Below are 18,000 nucleotides of genomic sequence, written 5' to 3'. Positions count from 1 at the left end.
GTTACATACGTGTAGGACAAAATTAGTTATTGCATGTCCTTAAACTACCATATATATCCGTCTATCATATTAAAACAACGGGTCAAGTATAATTGTTGACTAGGTAAGTTTAGTCAAGTTGGAGATTATTAATTTGATAATCATAAAGTTACAATTTTGACCTACTTAAGGTACACCTTTAAGTATAGCTGAACAACTTAATATTTCTTGTGGTCCTTTGTCAGTTAAAATTACAAGACGGGACTTACTTAAGGCACACCTTTAAGTAGTAACTGCGAATTTCTCTTTTACCACAAAAAAAAAAAAAAAAAAAAAAAAAAAAAAAGAAGTACAACATTCTTTCCATTCAAACTAGTTTATTATTTATTATTCGAGTAAGACAATGTGTTTGACTTATTAGTGAAAAAACGAAAAGCTTTATGATTTATAATATGAAAAAAATGTACATTCCGTATCTAAGTTATAGGATAATTGTAGAATTCATCATTAAGTGTTGATCATGCTCACTTTTTGTCTCTAAGCACTTTTCCTCCTTAATTTATCATTGACATTATGTCGTCGCACATTTCGTCATTTTACTAATAAAACATCAGGATGAAATTTGTAATTTTAGTATAACTCAAGGATGAAAAGTGAGCACGAAAGGACACAAAGTGCAACACCAATGATAATTTAGAGACGAAAAGTGAGAGTGACCAACACTCATGGACGAATACTATAATTACCATATAACTTAGGGATGAAAAGTGCAATTTTCCCAACATAAATTTTTAAAATTTGATAATTTAATACAAATTGAGACGTTTGAAGGGTGTTCTCAAATTTTGATAATTATATACATGTTGTGAATTGTGAATTTAATACATATGATAAAATTTTATCTTTAAATCTACTTGAAATATAAGGGAGTTCTCAAATGGATGAAAGGTGTGAGATGAAGTGCTCTATGGTACTGTGAGAGCTTCCACCTTCAAGCAATGCCTCCTCTGCTAATCCCTTCCACTTCAAAGCATTTCTCTTTAGCCTTTCCCCTTTCTCTTCTTCCATCACTTCCCGTATGCAACCTTTTATTTCTTCTTTTGTTACAATTCCCTTTTGGTTACCTTTCGGCCTCACTCCTGTCTCCCATACATCCACAACATACTTAGCGTTCATCTGCTGATCACCCCACTGCGGCACCGCTATCATCGGCACCCCGAGCATGAGCGCTTCCAGAGTCGAGTTCCATCCGCAGTGCGTCATGAAACAGGCGATTGTCCCGTGGGACAGGACTTGAAGCTGAGGGCACCATTTTACGATCAGACCTTTTTCTGATGTCTTGGACTTGAAATCTTTAGGGAGCTTGGTTTCTTCTGATTCCCTGACGACCCACAAGAAGGAGTGGTTGCTCTCAGCCAATGCGGTGGCAAATTCTGCCATTTGTTCTTGTGTTACGCAGGCGAGGCTGCCGAATGATACGTACACCACTGAGTTGGGCTGTCTCGTACTTAGCCAATCCATGCAGGCTTGTGAGAGGGGCTTGAAGAGGCTGATTCTGTGATCTTCTTCATTGCTGTCTTTAAGGTACATTGAAGGAATCAATGGTCCTATGGTTTTTACTGCCCATTTGCTTCTCATCCATCTCAGTATCTGGCAAGTCAAAAAGTGTGGATATATATATATAGAGAGTGAGGGGGTGAGAGACATCATTAATCATTAAATATGCACATAATTATGCTGCGATTGATCATTTTCTCATGAACCCACCACCATTAACTATTACTAGCTACATGCAATGATATTCTTGACGTTAACATTATGTTTTAGAGTTTTGCTAATTTAGTGGCATTTTCTCTATCCCATTCCACTTAATGTGGTGGGCCAAGATGTAAGCATAGAACAATATTTATTTGTTACAAATTTTGACATTTCATTTATATATACCACATCAAATCAAGTAAGTCAGACGGTTGGTTTGGTAATCATAAGATTTTAAAAATGCTTAGTTTAGCCGATATTTTATTTAATTGGGTGACGAGGGAAACACAAAACTACTATCCCATAGTATGCACGGGGTAATTAAATCCCGCATTGTGATCCTAGTTGACAAAGGATCAGAATGAGGTAAACTAGCTTAGGTTGCCTATAGTTTACCAGCTCACCCTAGTCGACAAAGGACCAGAATGAGGTAAATTAACCTAGGTTGCCTATAATTTACCAGCTCAAACAAAGAAGGTTAATAGACGTATTGTTCCTACTAAGTCCACTTGAAACCTTGTGTTTTCCAAGCTAATAACCTAAACAACTTGACTGGGTTTCCGCCTTGTAAATGATATTTTTGGCATTACATTTGTCTTTATAATATTGAATAGAATTCGTGAGAAGGTCTCACAAAAGTGTGAACCTATAATATATAAGGGAATGAAATTGATGAATTACCTCTTCTTCCAACTTGTCGAAAGTATTGAAAAAGATCCAATCCACTTGCTCGATGTTTACGAACTGATTGGCAACAAGGGACTGAACGACCTGAGAATCATCTTTGAAGTAGCTGAAAGACGGCAAATCATTGGCCCCCATCGGCGGCATGCCCGGGAGAGACACCACGGCGGTTGCCAAATTTTCCGGCGGAATTCCGGCGTCGCCCTTGAACACATGATAGTAAAACGCGCTAACGCAGCAAGGCTGAGTGAACAGCGCCGCGCCCTCTAACCCAGATCCTTTCGCCAATTCCAGAATCCACGGCACAACCGAATCATACAACACCACTTTCGGCGTTCTCCCCGCCGCTTTTCGCTTCTCGATCACCTCCGGTAACCCTACGGAAAAGCTTGCTCGGAGATGCGCGATGACCGTCTCCATGTTATACGGAACCTCGGCGACGCCTTCGGGGAGGACGTCGGGGATGAGCTCCACCTCGATCAAGGAGGCGGTGCCGGCCGGAGTTTGAAGGCTTTTGCTCGCCCGTTCCGTGAGGACGAGCGTGACCTTGACGCCTTTGGTGGCCAAGTGTGTGCAGAACTGGACCATTGGGTTCAGGTGGCCTTGCGCCGGGAACGAAACCACCAGTATGTTTATTATGCTTTCTCTAGACATCTCTTTCGCCGGAGATGATGCCGGAAACGAGCTGAGATCCACCGAAATCAAGGCGTTGGCCGGAGTTTGAACGGGTTCGTTGCTGCCTTGCTGGTGATCCTATAATGTAGAGTATTTTATGGTCTTTGCGTGGAAAAAAATAAAAACAAACTTAAAATTGGTGCTTCTTTCGCGCGCACCAGTAACTCTCTAATGAGTGTTGTATAATTTTGTCAAGTATGCAGTTATATATAATTACATAATTGTCTAAGAAAACTCTAAACAACTAACAAAAGTAATGAAATATTTATATACATTTTTAAAAAATCTCACACCAACTATTGTACTTTATGTCATTATATGTTCTACCTTAATAATGAGAAACAACTTAAATTATTTACAATTTTAATTTTAATATTAAATTTAGAACTTTGTAAATAAAATGTATATATTTTAAACCCTAAATTATTACTTTAATTGAACACAAATTGTTAGCTTTATTTTTTTTTTAAATGTTTTAAAAAACTAAGGGCAACAACATTAGTTTGGTTTCTTAATGGGTTTTTGCAAGACAAGAAGGAAAGAGAAAATGAGAGCTAAGAGAAGGGGGCGTGGAAAACGAAGAAAAAAAAATTGAAAATGATTTTTACACGCCCAACTGGCGTATGCAGTGCACGCTTCAACTATGCGCTTAATGCGCACCTCTTCTCTTTTTTCTCCACATCACTCATGATATATAAAAAACTCCACAAAAAGCATTGACGGTGATGCTCTAATGAAATGTGTTGAATTGACTCACATATAGTAACAAGACCTATAAATAGAAAGAGATCATTCTTCTTTCATAGAATTGCAATTCCTTTCCCTCATAATTTCATCTCTGCAACCAAACACCCCGTAAATGTTTTGATGATATATATGTTACGCATAATTGGATAAATTGTCACAAGTCACAAGTCACAACTCACAAAAGCTTGGATATAATGTGTCATCTAGGGTAGTTTGCTCCCTTGGATATAATGTGTCATCTAGGGGAGTTACAAGACGAACTTTATTCAAAGCGCACCTTCAAATAACATTATTTTCCTATAAATACAAAGATGTTTTTTCTAGAAGGGGTAACCTCAACCAAATTAATTAGACTATTGACTTGGTAACTACAAGATTCTAAGTTTAACTCCCGGTGATAGTAGAAGCCGATCAATTATGAGTAACCTAGGCGGCTAAGCTGGTTTACATCATTTGTGATTCGTTACAGGTTAAATCATAAGGTGAAATTTACTAAATATACATCCTCAAATAGCGACTATGGATTTCCCTCGCTACCCAAAGATATTTTTTCTAAAAATATAATGGACCACATTTTGCAATCGGCGCGGGCATGTATGGTATGCATTAGTTCTTGGGTCCAGTTATCATGTAGATAAGACATTACACACGACTCTAGCTAGCTAAGGAGATAAGAAGCAGCCGTCACCAAACAGGACTCTGATCGAAATGAGTGTCTGGTTCATGGGTTTTCACACTAAAAATAATAATCAAAATTATAGTTAGTGTTTAGTTGATAACATTTTAAAACATAATTATGATATTTGATTATTCCTAGGCTTCAATTAAAAACATCATTTTCTAATTTAAAAATGTATCATTCCATCTTATTTGGTAATATGATATTTAAGTTTGGATTAGTGTTGTTAGATTTTTTATTTATTTATTTTTTGTTCATTTTGGTACTTTGGATGTCATTATATTAAAATCAATTGTCTTGATTTTTTTTATTTTTTATTTTTATATTTTTAAACCTTTATTCCCATTTTAGGGTCATACATACCAAATATCAATATTGGTAATCATTCAAATTCCATCATACTACTAAACATGCAAAATACTTTCGTCAAAACTCATACCATTACCAAGTATTTGATTCACATGTACGAACCAAACACACCCTTTGTGATTCACGATATGTTATATATTATATTCCACATTTCCACGTTTGGTTATGTTATAAAATACAAATATTTTACCATAATTTACATCATCCCAAATGCTCTGTCGAATCGGAGTGTGGGGGCCCTTAGGGTTAAGGTTCAACATTTTGGAAGAATAAAATACAAATATTTAAATGCCGTATCAAAATTTTTTATTTAGCGAAATCGATCTACCATTGTGAATTGTGATTCCTCCCAAAACGAATAGATAAATAAACACTTAATTTAACTAATCCCTAGTGGAAATTGTGGAATGCCTTTATTGCCATTTTGAAGTTGTTTACAACTCTGGCAAGCCTTTCTTTGCAAATTATACTGTGAACTATTATTCATATATATTAGAACAATTAATAAATGTTTGTTTTTAGTATATTATAAATTCATTTTTAATATATTATACTAAAAATGAACATTCAAAAATGAATTTTTAATACACTAAAAATGAATATCTATATGAGTATATCATAGTCTTCAAAATACACTATTACTCATAATAAAACAACGGACCTTTCTTTAGATGTGCTACTTCAAGTTGTTCACATGTTACAACTATGAGCCCTATTTTAAATGAAATAGGTACCTAAAAAAAAAATCACAAATCTCACTGATATAGAGATGAGGAGCTATGAGTCAAGTCATGATTGAAACCAAATATTATCATTCTAATTTGATTTAACTCTTCCATAATTTCTATAAAATTACAAATTATTCATTACACTTAATTCTCCAATATCCTATTATATCTCCAATTTTTATTTTATTTTTTTGTGTACTACTAACTCTGTTACAATTTAATATATATTATAACTACTTTCTCAACCTACTGAAGTACAAAGAGTCAATACTAGTATCTGTTCACTCTTTCCTTTGTTTTAGAAGAACTGAAAAATACAATTACAAATAGAAGCATTTTTCATATGTTAATATATTTTCTCTTCTTTTTTTGTGATGAATAAAATTCGTTATAACTAATCTATGTAAACTCTATCTATACAAGAATGAGAATTGTTCCACCCAATTAGTCATCACTTTCAGGGAGCATTTATTCCATTTTGTTTTCAGACTTTGTCCGTGTTGTTTGGCAACATATATGCATTTGATTTTGGTACGTACGCGTGAAAAAAAATAAATTAATAATAATAAACCAATAGGAAAAACGTTGCGAATTAACTAGAGTAAGAACGTGCGAATTACAAGTCATATTGTTTTCCATCAACAGCGCACTACAAGCAGTGCTTAAAAGAGACGACCGACCGCATGCATAAAAAGGGCCCATAGGCCATAACGTGATCGTACAGTACACACCAATTGTGCCTGTTGGTTTTGTGACCACCAATTCAATTAGTCCGCGAATCAACATTATAGGAAAAGTTAATAATTTGTAAGAATTTTTCTTGTTCTCTTAACTCTCGTGTATATTTAAAGTACTTAATCCATTTTTTCAGAGTTTTTAGAGGCTTTTTATACAAGCTAGGACTAGGAAAAACCAAAGGCTCATTCTATCATTAATGTTATAAATGAAGTTACAAATACCTTAAATGCATGCCCTAATATTTAGTTCATGCTGGTTTCGTGTCTCCTCCAGGTCTAACCGCCTTCCACAATGGTTGTCCTCATCATTGTCATTAATTTCGCACTGATTACCCTCATTACTCCACTCCTACCGAGTGCTTGAGTTACTATTCTGATCTCACTGCCCTTCCGGACAATTTCTTCCTTTACGTAGTCGTCGGTCCTTCTTGACTCCATATCGACCGGTTAACTCAATCTTCCAATTCCGAACATGCCGGCTCCCTCTACCAGCGGGCTCATCTATTACCAACTGTCTCCCTAAGTCAACTGGTTTCCCTTCCCAATTTCGACCCTTTAGCAGGCTTCGTGAAAACCGGTTAGCGCACTCGTTCTTCTCCTTATCCGACTGGCTCTGCTAGCCATGCTGTCTACGTACTCTAACTAGGACTGGGCAGTTCGGGTTTCGGTTCGTTTTTTTTTTTTTTTTTGGTTTCGGTTTTTCGGTTTTAAAAAGATTAAATCATTCGGTTTAAAATAGAGTTCGGTTTCGGTTTGAAAAGTTCGGTTTCGATTCGGTTCGGTTTTGGGGAAAATCCACTATTTGAACGTTTCCTTTTTTGCCTGACCGATTGTTCAGTTGGCTCACTTGGAGTGCCACTTGAAGTGTTTTGTTGACGACAATATGAAGAATCATCTATCTATAGTTAATATTTGAAAAATAAGAATTATTGAAATACCAAATGTTGGGACTTACGACTTAGAGTTGAGATCTGAGGACGTGAGGAGTTGAAATTATTAATTATTATAATATGTATATATAATACTAGCATTTTGTACATGTGATGCATGAAAATTTATGCCCAACATTAAAAATTGATAAATACAAATAATTACAAATTATATTTCGCAATTCATTAAATTAGTAAATTTTAATCACTGTATTTGGAAACTATAGAGATGAACAAAATTGATATTTTGTTTATTAATAATGTAAACAATTTTGATATAATTTATACTTTGTTTTTACAATAAATAAATAAAATATCTATAATACTAATCTAGTAACCGATCACATATATTGGTGCGTGTGCGTGCCTATATATATATACACACATATATGATTTACTATTCATAAAATTTAATTAAAATATAATCAACAATTAATGTAATTATATAATGATTTTAACAAAATAACAATTAAAGAATAGGAAAAAGATATTATAGATAATTAGATATAGGTGTATGATAATAATGATAGAATTATGAATGTTTTAGAATTAAATAGTAACGGTGTTATTATAACGGTATAAGGGTATTTTAGTCTAACAAAAATGTAATAGGGACAATTTTGTCCATTACAATTAAAGTGTACAACATTTAAAAAAAAAATGTATACCTTTATTAACATACAAATGTAAACATTAACACAAATGTATTTATAACTTAATGAGTAAAGTTCTTGACTTTAAATTTGATGGTTAAGGGTTTAAATCTCATGTAAGACATTTAAATACATTGTATATATTCATTATATAAAAAGATCATACTCCTTAGGCCATGTAGTTTTCTGTCCCTTCACCGGCTTATATTGCTTTATCTTACCTTTAGAAAATAAAATTTGGTCACTATAAATTTTGACTTGGGTCTGGCAATTCATTATATATAATCTCCATAGCAACCTCATTTTTGCTCTAGTAAGCCATCTAATCCAAAGAACAGACTAGAGGTGGAGGTGGTAGCCATGGACGGCGGCGATGGAAACCCTGCAGATCATGTGGTTCTGTTCATGGCGGCAGAACAAAACCACACAAACCATTCCTCACAATCCCACCCAAACCACAGCAATAACCTCGCAGAAACTCCCAATCCTCCAAGATTGCAGAAGCTACACCGCCTGAACTTCTCCAAGCCCAAAACTCGACTCGCCGATTTCAGCCACCACTACCCGCCGCACGACGACGCCGACTACTCTGAGCCTCAAAACGACGAGGACAGCGACGAGTACGAGGAAGAACCCGACGGAGAGGGCGGAGAATTCGGAGACCGCATGTACTTCAGGAAGAAAACGAAGATCCCGTGGAGAGCGGTGGTAGAATGGGGGCTGTTCTTAATCATAATGACCTGCCTAATCTGCTCCCTCACAATCTCCTCCCTCAAGCACAGCTTCGAGCTGGGCCTGGAGCTCTGGAAATGGTGCCTCGTCGTCCTCGTCATCTTCAGCGGCCGCCTCGTCTCCGGCTGGGTGGTGCGGTTCACGGTGTTCCTCATTGAGAGGAACTTCATGCTGCGCGAGAAGGTGATGTACTTCGTGTACGGGCTAAGGAAGAGCTTCCAGAACTGCGTGTGGCTGGGCCTGGTTCTCCTCGCGTGGACCTTCATGTTTAACTGTCAAGTCCACAAGGAGAACAAGTTGGTGAAGAAAGTGTTCCAGGCTTTGGTGGCTATCCTCGTCGGAGCCACCGTTTGGTTGATCAAGATTGTGCTGGTGAAAGTGCTCGCCTCTTCGTTTCACGTCACCACCTACTTTGATCGCATGCAAGAGAGCGTCTTCCACCACTACGTCCTCGAGACCCTCTCCGGCCCGCCCACGGACACCGTTGCATACGAGAAGGTATGCGTTATTATATATTCTGTCCATGATTGCAGTAGACCTTAGGCACTAGTCTAGTAACAGAATAGGCCTAACGCCTATAGGCGGCACCCTAGGCCGACGCCTATGCCACTACACTAGTCAAGCGGCAGAATAGGCAGGGACGGAGCCAAAGGGGGGCAGGAGGGCACCTGCCCCCCACCCCACCTCACCCCACTCCTACCCTACCCTACCCTATATAGCTTTGTATATAATATGTATATATAGTACATTATTAGTATGAGTATTATAAAACAGATTTTGCAAATAAAAGCTTTGGTAGACAAGGTGGTAGGAAATGTGTTTGGGTTTCAAAATGGCTTGGGTTTGATTCCTTGCATTGATGGGTGGTAGGAAACGTGTTTAGGTTCAATTCCTTGCATTATCTCAATCTTCTTCACATTTTGGCATGATATATATATAACTTTATTTTATATTAATAATGTGATGTCTTTCTTTTTTATATTAATATAATGAGATGTATATATAACTTTCTTTATATTAATAATGGAATGTGTAATTTATAATGTGTTTTATATTTGAATTATTTTATCAAATTAATTATGTTTCATATTTTGTTATAAATATTTTTATAAATTTTTAATATGTTTTATTTTTCGCTATATCCAACAATATTTATTGTTATACTTCTTAAAGTGTTTCATTTTTTTTTTCAAACTTTCTCTTTTATTTTAATTTTTTGGCCTCACTGAAAAAAAATTCCTGAATCCGCCACTGACCATCCCTACTTCTTTGCCCCCCCCCCCCCCCCCCAACATAATTTCTGGCTCCGTCCCTGAGAATAGGCCTAGCGCCTATAGGCGGCACCCTAGGCCGATGCCTATGTGACTAACTAAAAAAAGTGCACGTGTGTGGGTATATATATATATATATATATATATATATATATATATATATATATATATATATATATATATATATATATATATATATGTGTGTGTGTGTGTGTGTGTGTGTGTGTGTGTGAGAGAGGAAAAAAGATTAGAAAGGTCCAGCAGACTGGGTTAACCGGCTAATTGACTGAAATGGGCGAGCGCTAATTGACTGAAATGGACGAGTTAACTTGGCCGAGTTAGGCATTAGGTGGCTGCTTAGGCGGTCAAGTTGGCCGAGTTAGGCGTTAGGCTGCCGGTTGTCTAGGCGAACGCCTAGGGAAGAAATCACCACTGTCTAGGGGCTGCCGGTTGTCTAGGCGGACGCCTAGGGAGGAAATCACCACTGTTTAGGGGCACCTAGCGCCTAAGCAGGGCCTAGACGGGCGCCTAGATTAATTTTTGCAACAGTGATTCTGTCTCAGTTAAAAAATAGATTTATCCCGTATTGATTTGGGGTTTATAGGTCCATGGGCTGCCACATCTCCGGAACATGGCGCAAACGAAGTCGTTGCCGGCGAAGCTGGGGGAATCTAGTCCGTTGTCAGGGTCGGGAAGGGTGCATTCGAGGAGGATTGACATGGAAAAGCTGAAGAAGCTAACGATGCAGAGCAATAAATCGGCGTGGAGCGTGAAGAGGCTGGCGAATTATGTGAGGTCTTTTGGGTTGTCAACTTTGATCTCTAGGAAGGTTGATGAGTTTGGTGAGTACGAGATTACTAGCGAATGGGAAGCCAGAATTTGTGCCAAAAGGATCTTCAAGAATGTTGCCAAACCCGGTGCCAAGTACGTTTTCTATAATCTTAGTTAACTCTAAAAGAAATAGTTTCATTTTTGTAACACACACCCTTTAAAGAGACAATTAAGTTTTTAGGGTTAGATGGTTAGTATTCGACTATCAATTTAATCACATGTAGTATTCAATTGGACAACTTGACTGTTTTGGAGCACAAGATAATCCGTTGACTTGATATAGTTATTGTGTTTTTTGAATTTTTACGTCCTAAATTCACATAGTTAGTGTTTTTTTCGTCACGACTCCATATAGCTAGTGTGTTTTTCAAATTTTTTTTTTTCATCCTAACTCTATGTAGTTAGTTTTTTTTTTTTTTTTTTTTTTTTTTTTTTTTTTTGGGTTCTTTCATGCATCCTTATGAATAAAAAAAAAAAGTTAACTTTTAAAAAGTTCTAAGTACTATAAATACGATAAAAAGTTAATGAAACATAGGCAAATACTATTGTGTTGTGGACTAGCTTGGCAAACAATTATTCTCCTTTCTCCTTTCTTCTTTCTCTTGTAATCATGCACCGGCCAATGATGAAAGCCGCTAATGATTAAAATAGGAAGAGGAATTGAAGGTGGCCATAATTTTCAAGATTAAAACTTGTAATAATTATTAATCGCACAATTAAAAAAATTCAAGAAATGGGTGATTGCTTTCTATATATGATCTTCTTTTCTTTTTCCTTGGTTATTTAGATGCTTATTACAATGTGGAACTCTACGTGTAGGTTTAACTTTTTACCTAACTAGCTTGTTGGATTAAAAATGTTAAACAAATAATAGTGGATCGCTCATTATATATTTATATTGCAGCTAATAAACATTACACACACATAATCTATATTATGATATGATTTTATATTATATAACTTAAAAGTTTTTATAAAAATATTTGTTTATTGTATTATTATTAAATGAAAGCTCTACAAATAATTTTTTATATATTATTATATTATAACGTGAAAGCCCTACCCTTATCTATGTATAGATTTCGGTGGACAATTATAGATAATTTATTTTAGCAAATTTTATTTTGGACCATAGAATTAATGGATACACTACAAATGTATATGCCTATGAGTTTCATGATTGCTCCCACTTATTGTGGCTGTCCATTCATCGTACATGCTGCATATGCATGTCATCATATATATAGTTGTTGTTCCAGCTTGATAGTGATGAAACGTTTGGAATTAACAAAATGGAAACGTGACATACCAAATTAAAATTAAACTAAGAGGATATATATATATATATATATATATATATATATATATATATATATATATATATATATATATATATATATATATATATATTTATTTATTTATTTATTTATTTATTTTTAATTTTACCGACCATATATTCTTTGATTTACAAGAAAATTCATCGTCGCTATCTGAAGGTCGATGTATTCTGGATGAAATTCGCCTTGTGACTTTAACTGGCAAAAGATCACAAGGAAGTAAATTAACCTAAGTTGTTTATAGTTGATCGACTCAAACAAAAAAAGTTAATAGATATCTGATAGCTCACATGAGGAGTCAAACTTAAAATTTTGTAATTATCAATATAATTGTTGACTAAATTGGTCGAGGTTGAATGCCATATATAGCATATATTCTTAAACCTTAGTTTTTACGCATGATACTATGATACTATATGATAGCTACGTTACAACACCCACATACTCTTTGTGCGCATGCAACATGGTATGGTCCCAAATGAAGTTGTAGTGGATGGGAGTTTCATTTAATTTGTTTGATCCAATTGGAATTTAGTAAATACATAGTATTCTTCAAAGCCTAACTAGGTTTAATTGTATAATTTTAGAAAGTCTCATTTATTATTTTTTTTCAGCTTTTAAATGTTTTTTAATTAATATTTGTTCCACTAAAAAAACGTTGAATTGAACACTTAGAAATTTTAAATTTGTTGTCACCACACGCATATTCTTCATTCTTTGACACATCGTATTCAATTAGCTTACACTTTTCTTCATTGAGGTTACGTTCCAACATCTTAATGTGGTCCTATAAATATGTAGTGCTCCTTTTTTTTTTTTTTCAAAAAAATTTATGAAATTTTGGGATCATATATGCTTTAACGTTTCATTTTGTTGCTCTGATATTTCAGTATTGATATTATATTAATTGTATGCTTTTAGTTCGGTGCTATAATATTCTTTTTAAGGATTAAGCTATGATAATCTTGAGATGACAACAAATAAAAAATTTTTTAAAAAAAACATATCATATTGAATTACAAACAATATATGTAGCAATAAACCACCGACAGTATAATGTTGTACACTTATAATTCTCTTTATTTGTTTGGCTCTAAATCTTCTAATTTGTTGTCATCACTATCAAAAGTCTGACCACCTGAACACTCAACTGAGAACACAATCATAGGGACCGCAATACCACAAGAATGTCCCTAAGCATTGCTGAAAGGATATCTATCAATTGTTAAAATTCCTCCACCTTTTTATGTATATATACCACTTGGGATGATGATTTGGTGGTGCAATTTATTAATAATGCAAAAATACAAATCTTATGTGATTGACTATAGTTAAACTAAGGGACGAGTATTTTAGCCATTTGCATTATAAGGAAACTGAATATAGTGGCAAATTTTCTTGCTAAACTCATTCTTTGGAATAGTTCGGGAGATTGGATTTTCAAAGACTCCCAAAATTTGTTTATGAAGTCTTAGTAGAAGATCGATAAAGTTGGCATACCAAGGGTTAAATAGATCGATCTTGGTAAAGGTTAGATAGTTTTCGATTGCTTTCTTTGAATTTTCCCTTCCTTTTCTTACTAAAAAAAAAGTAGGGACCAGTATTTTAATCATCAACCAACTAGATATATAGTATCTCTTCACATGCATTGTCACGTTTTGTCGATGAGACACTAGAGCTTATCTATGTCAAACTATTTTTACTTTTTCTAATCTTATTTTTCTATTTGTTGACTCAAGAAGTTTAGTCAAAATTGTTAGCAAAATAAAATTGTTGACTAGGATTTTCCCGAACTGCGTTACCAATTCCCTGTGTTAATTGTCATTCTAACATCCCTATGTGCTGCGTATTACATATTTCACTATTAATAAGTGAATTTTTTGTTAGTAACAACTATTAATAGAATTTTTTTATTGTATTTTTTTATCATTTTACATATGGATTAGAGTTTTTCTTGAAGTATATTCTAAAATAGACATTCACAATTTTTAGGTACATTGAAGAGGAAGATCTTATGAGATTCTTGAAGAAAGTAGAGATTCATACCATATTTCCACTCTTTGAAGGAGCCCTCGAGACGGGAAGGATAACAAAGTCTGCCTTTAGAAATTGGGTGGTAAGTTTATATGTACTTTATAGTATACTTGAGTCGAAATTCCTTAAATATACTTGTTTTCGGACTACCTTTTTCAGTTTGCCTATACTAAATTCTATTCTTATAAAATTTTCGACATTTTATCCAATTATCTTATCATGTCATAATAATAATTTTAATTAATAATGAAATATGGTTATGATGATATGAAGGTTAGAGCATACTATGAGCGGAAATTCCTTGCACATTCCTTAAACGACACAAAAACAGCAGTCCAACAGCTACACAAGCTGGCAAGTGCGGTTGTAAGTGTGATTATAATTGTGATCTCTGTCTTAATCATGGGATTAGCATCCACCAAGGTTATCGCCTTCATCATCACCCAACTCCTTCTCCTCGGATTCACGTTCCAAAACATGTGCAAGACCGTCTTCGAATCCATCGTCTTCGTCTTCGTCATGCACCCTTTCGACATCGGCGACCGTTGTGTCATCGACGGCGTCCAGGTATCTCTATGCGCACGCACATATATATATATATATATATATATATATATATATATATAGATTTCTAATCAGATGAGAACCAATAACTTAATTAATCTGCGAACTGCGAATTTGTGAATGATTGCACCGCAGCTACTACATGATTGCGCTGCTACGACTTTCAGGGTGCGGTGCAATATGTAGTAAGTGTAGTGCAATCCTTCACAAGTTCACAGTTGGCAGGTTAAGATTGATTCTCACCTGATTATGAACTATATATATAGATTTCTAATTAGGTGAAAACCAATCTAAACCTGCGAACTTGTGAAGGATTGTACCGCAACTACTACATAATTGCACTGCGACGACTCCAGATGCATGAAGGACCTTGCAGTGCAACCGTATCTAGATGCGGTGTAATCATAGTGCAGTGTGCAATCCTTTACAAGTTTACAGTTTACAGTTTGCAGGTTAAGATTGATTCTCACTTGATTATGAATCATATATATATATATATATATATATATATATATATATATATATATATATATATATATATATATATATTATTTAGTTCTCGATAAATAATGTTACTTTATGTGTGTAGATGATAGTTGAGGAGATGAATATACTGACCACGGTGTTTCTTCGTTATGACAATGAGAAAATCTATTACCCTAAAGCGGTTTTGATCACGAAGCCCATCAGCAACTTCTATAGAAGCCCTGACATGAGCGATACCATCAACTTCGACATTGACATGAGCACTCCTATGGAGACAATAATCGCACTTAAGAAGGCAATACAAACGTAAGTATTATGTTAAATTCCTACACTATACCCACATTTGCATTTTAATGAACAATTGAAAAACACAAGATTTTCGATCATTTAAAAGTGACCGAAAATGATGTTTCCCTTCTCTTAGAGATCCAAAATAGTGAACAAAAATTGACGAATATTTAGCCATGATGTTTTGGTTGATTGTATTGATGATGATGATGTTAGGTACATTGAGAGCAAGCCAAAGTACTGGAGCCCAAAGCACTCAGTTGTGGTGAAGGGACTGGATAATGTGAGTGTGTTGAAAATGGCTCTAACTGTTCAACACACAATCAACCATCAGAACATTGGGGATAGGAACAATCGCATAACCGAGCTAATTCTTGAGCTGAAGAGGATCTTTGAGAGCCTTAGCATCAAGTATAGTCTCCTGCCTCAAGAGCTCCATCTTACCCAATTCAACACCCCCAATTTCACCATGCCAATCCCCCATCCTTAGCTTCTTCAACCTAATTTACTCCCTTATAATCATATATATATATCAGTGTAGTATGTAAAAAACAAAAAAAACAAAAAAAAACATTCTAATTTCATCCACTCATATGTTTATTATACTATAGCTTTAATTGGCTGGTGTTTTCTGTTCTTTGTAAAATTAAATTCAAATGATAATACATTTGTTCGGTTCGGTGTATTTTATTAAAGAAACTTCTTGTGTGTCTTGTGTAGTGTAATAAGTAATAAAATTTGTCATTCTAAATAAAAGTTTCATTTTTATATTTTTATAGTATTATTGCGTGATACTATATTATACTTTAAAATTTATAGAATTGAAAAGATGACATATTGGCATAGGGTTAAATAGGCTACCCAATCACATATGCATAGAAATACAATTGGGACACCGAATAAAAAAAAATGTGATTAGGTCCTCAAATAAGTTTGTTTTCTTTTTCTTTTTTCTTCTTTTTTTTTTTTTAAGAAGGAAAAGAGAGATATCATTAACTTAGATCTAATTAAATACAAAGTATTACAAATAAAAGATGAGAGTAGGACACCCACTCTATGTTATTTGTCATAGAAATAGATTCATGCATGGGCCAACAAAGAGACCATTCAATTCGTATATCACTTAACGAAAGAGATAAAAACAAAAGAAAACAAGCTCATTATATCTTTAACATCAAGCAAAACTAGTTAAAAAATGACACTCTGTATAGCCATGACTAACATATGCTTTTGATGTGGTAAATTCTACCGGATATGCGTATTTGTATATATTATTATGTAAAGAGTAGTTGAGGGTAGTAGCTCGGGTAGTTGGGACCAATGGTCAGACGTTCCCGAGCAGGTAAGTATCCTAGTGGGAAAACTGTGAAAAAAATCCACTATACCAACGTCACAGGCGGTATTTATGGAAAACGAATGGAGACACATGCCGAGGGGTCGGCATTTGGGACACGTGTCCTTCATGCACTCGCGCGGTCTCGGAGGCAAGGGAAAAACATCAACGTGTAGAGAAATATTTGACGTGCCAGTGGCTATTAGGCCCAGCTTAAGCGTCATTGTCAATGTTCACCTTTACGGGCTTGACACACGGGTTCGGGACCGAGCTCAAATGAGGTAGGGTAGAAACTCATTAAGCTAATAAGGGAAATGAAATGACATTTGGGTCGGGTCTAGTTGTCTCCTAGGGTCGGGTCGAGTCGGGAAAGAATCCTTATCTAGCAGGGAGTCGAATCTGATCAGGTGCTCAGTAGATATGGGTCAATAGTCCAGAGTATATTCCCTATCAACTTTAATGCAGTTCATTTCTCCAATCCTAAAGATGAGCCCTCGCATTCTCAACAATTTCTCCCAATAATATCATTTATGACAAGCCAAATAGTAATACTCCTAAAGTTAAATAGTGAAATTGTACCAATTAGTCCATTGTCCCAATTAATCCCCTTATTTCTGTGAATTATTATGTACCACGTATATTTATTACTTTCATGAGGAATTAAATTTGAAAACTTGTAATAACTCAACTAATTATCCAAAGAACTTGAATGATATTTAGCATACCCATTGAACATAGTCTCGCGGGGAAGAAATACATAGAAGAGACATTTCAATGTGACCTTGAGTGAAATTATAATAATTTCTAACTAAAACGGGCGTTTGGTTGGAGGGAGGGAATTACGTGGAATTATAATAATTTTTAACTATAACGAGCGTTTGGTTGGAGGGAGGGAATTACGTGAAAAAGAAATTGCAATTCCATGAGAAATGAATTATTGGGAATAAAGTTGAAATTTAAATTCTAATCTTTGATTTACAAGAATAAAATTACTGAGAATTTCAATTTCAATATTTGATATACGTGGGAATTGAAAAGGAATAAATAGTAAAAAGTCTAAAATATCCATTGTTGTTGTCAGACATCAATTTTAAGTTAAAAAAATGGAGGATAATTTTGTCTCATCATTATCTTTTTTCTTCCTAAAATCCATGAAATTAAAATCCCAAGGAGGACATGAGATTTT

General features: G+C 34.9%; 2 protein-coding genes across 2 annotated transcripts; one reads left to right on the top strand and one right to left on the bottom strand.

Moving 5' to 3' along the window:
• Positions 1-860: 860 nt before the first annotated feature.
• Positions 861-3,075, bottom strand: LOC109152724 (UDP-glycosyltransferase 74E1-like). Its single transcript, XM_019300374.1, has 2 exons — positions 2,419-3,075; positions 861-1,629 (listed from the first exon to the last, which is right to left on the bottom strand). The coding sequence occupies exons 1-2, from the start codon at positions 3,073-3,075 to the stop codon at positions 913-915; spliced, it is 1,374 nt and encodes a 457-aa protein (XP_019155919.1). The 3' UTR covers positions 861-912.
• Positions 3,076-8,205: 5,130 nt separating this feature from the next.
• LOC109153224 (mechanosensitive ion channel protein 10-like) lies at positions 8,206-16,257 on the top strand. The gene is made up of 6 exons (XM_019301064.1): positions 8,206-9,168; positions 10,546-10,865; positions 14,102-14,225; positions 14,417-14,710; positions 15,297-15,499; positions 15,698-16,257. The coding sequence occupies exons 1-6, from the start codon at positions 8,299-8,301 to the stop codon at positions 15,969-15,971; spliced, it is 2,085 nt and encodes a 694-aa protein (XP_019156609.1). The 5' UTR covers positions 8,206-8,298; the 3' UTR covers positions 15,972-16,257.
• The last annotated feature ends 1,743 nt before the right edge of the window (positions 16,258-18,000 follow it).

The sequence above is a fragment of the Ipomoea nil genome, unplaced genomic scaffold (assembly GCF_001879475.1).
Source record: "Ipomoea nil cultivar Tokyo-kokei standard unplaced genomic scaffold, Asagao_1.1 scaffold2480, whole genome shotgun sequence".
Lineage (NCBI taxonomy): Eukaryota > Viridiplantae > Streptophyta > Magnoliopsida > Solanales > Convolvulaceae > Ipomoea > Ipomoea nil.
The sequence above is the reverse complement of the archived record's forward strand: the minus strand, read 5'-3'. Positions and strand labels throughout refer to the sequence as shown.

Coding starts and splice junctions, on each gene's coding strand:
- LOC109152724 (XM_019300374.1), bottom strand. CDS start 3,075: ATGTCTAGAGAAAGCATAATAAACATACTGGTGGTTTCGTTCCCGGCG. Junction 1,630..2,418: donor TCGACAAGTTGGAAGAAGAG/GTAATTCATCAA, acceptor TTGACTTGCCAG/ATACTGAGATGGATGAGAAG.
- LOC109153224 (XM_019301064.1), top strand. CDS start 8,299: ATGGACGGCGGCGATGGAAACCCTGCAGATCATGTGGTTCTGTTCATG. Junction 10,866..14,101: donor GTTGCCAAACCCGGTGCCAA/GTACGTTTTCTA, acceptor CACAATTTTTAG/GTACATTGAAGAGGAAGATC. Junction 15,500..15,697: donor CTTAAGAAGGCAATACAAAC/GTAAGTATTATG, acceptor TGATGATGTTAG/GTACATTGAGAGCAAGCCAA.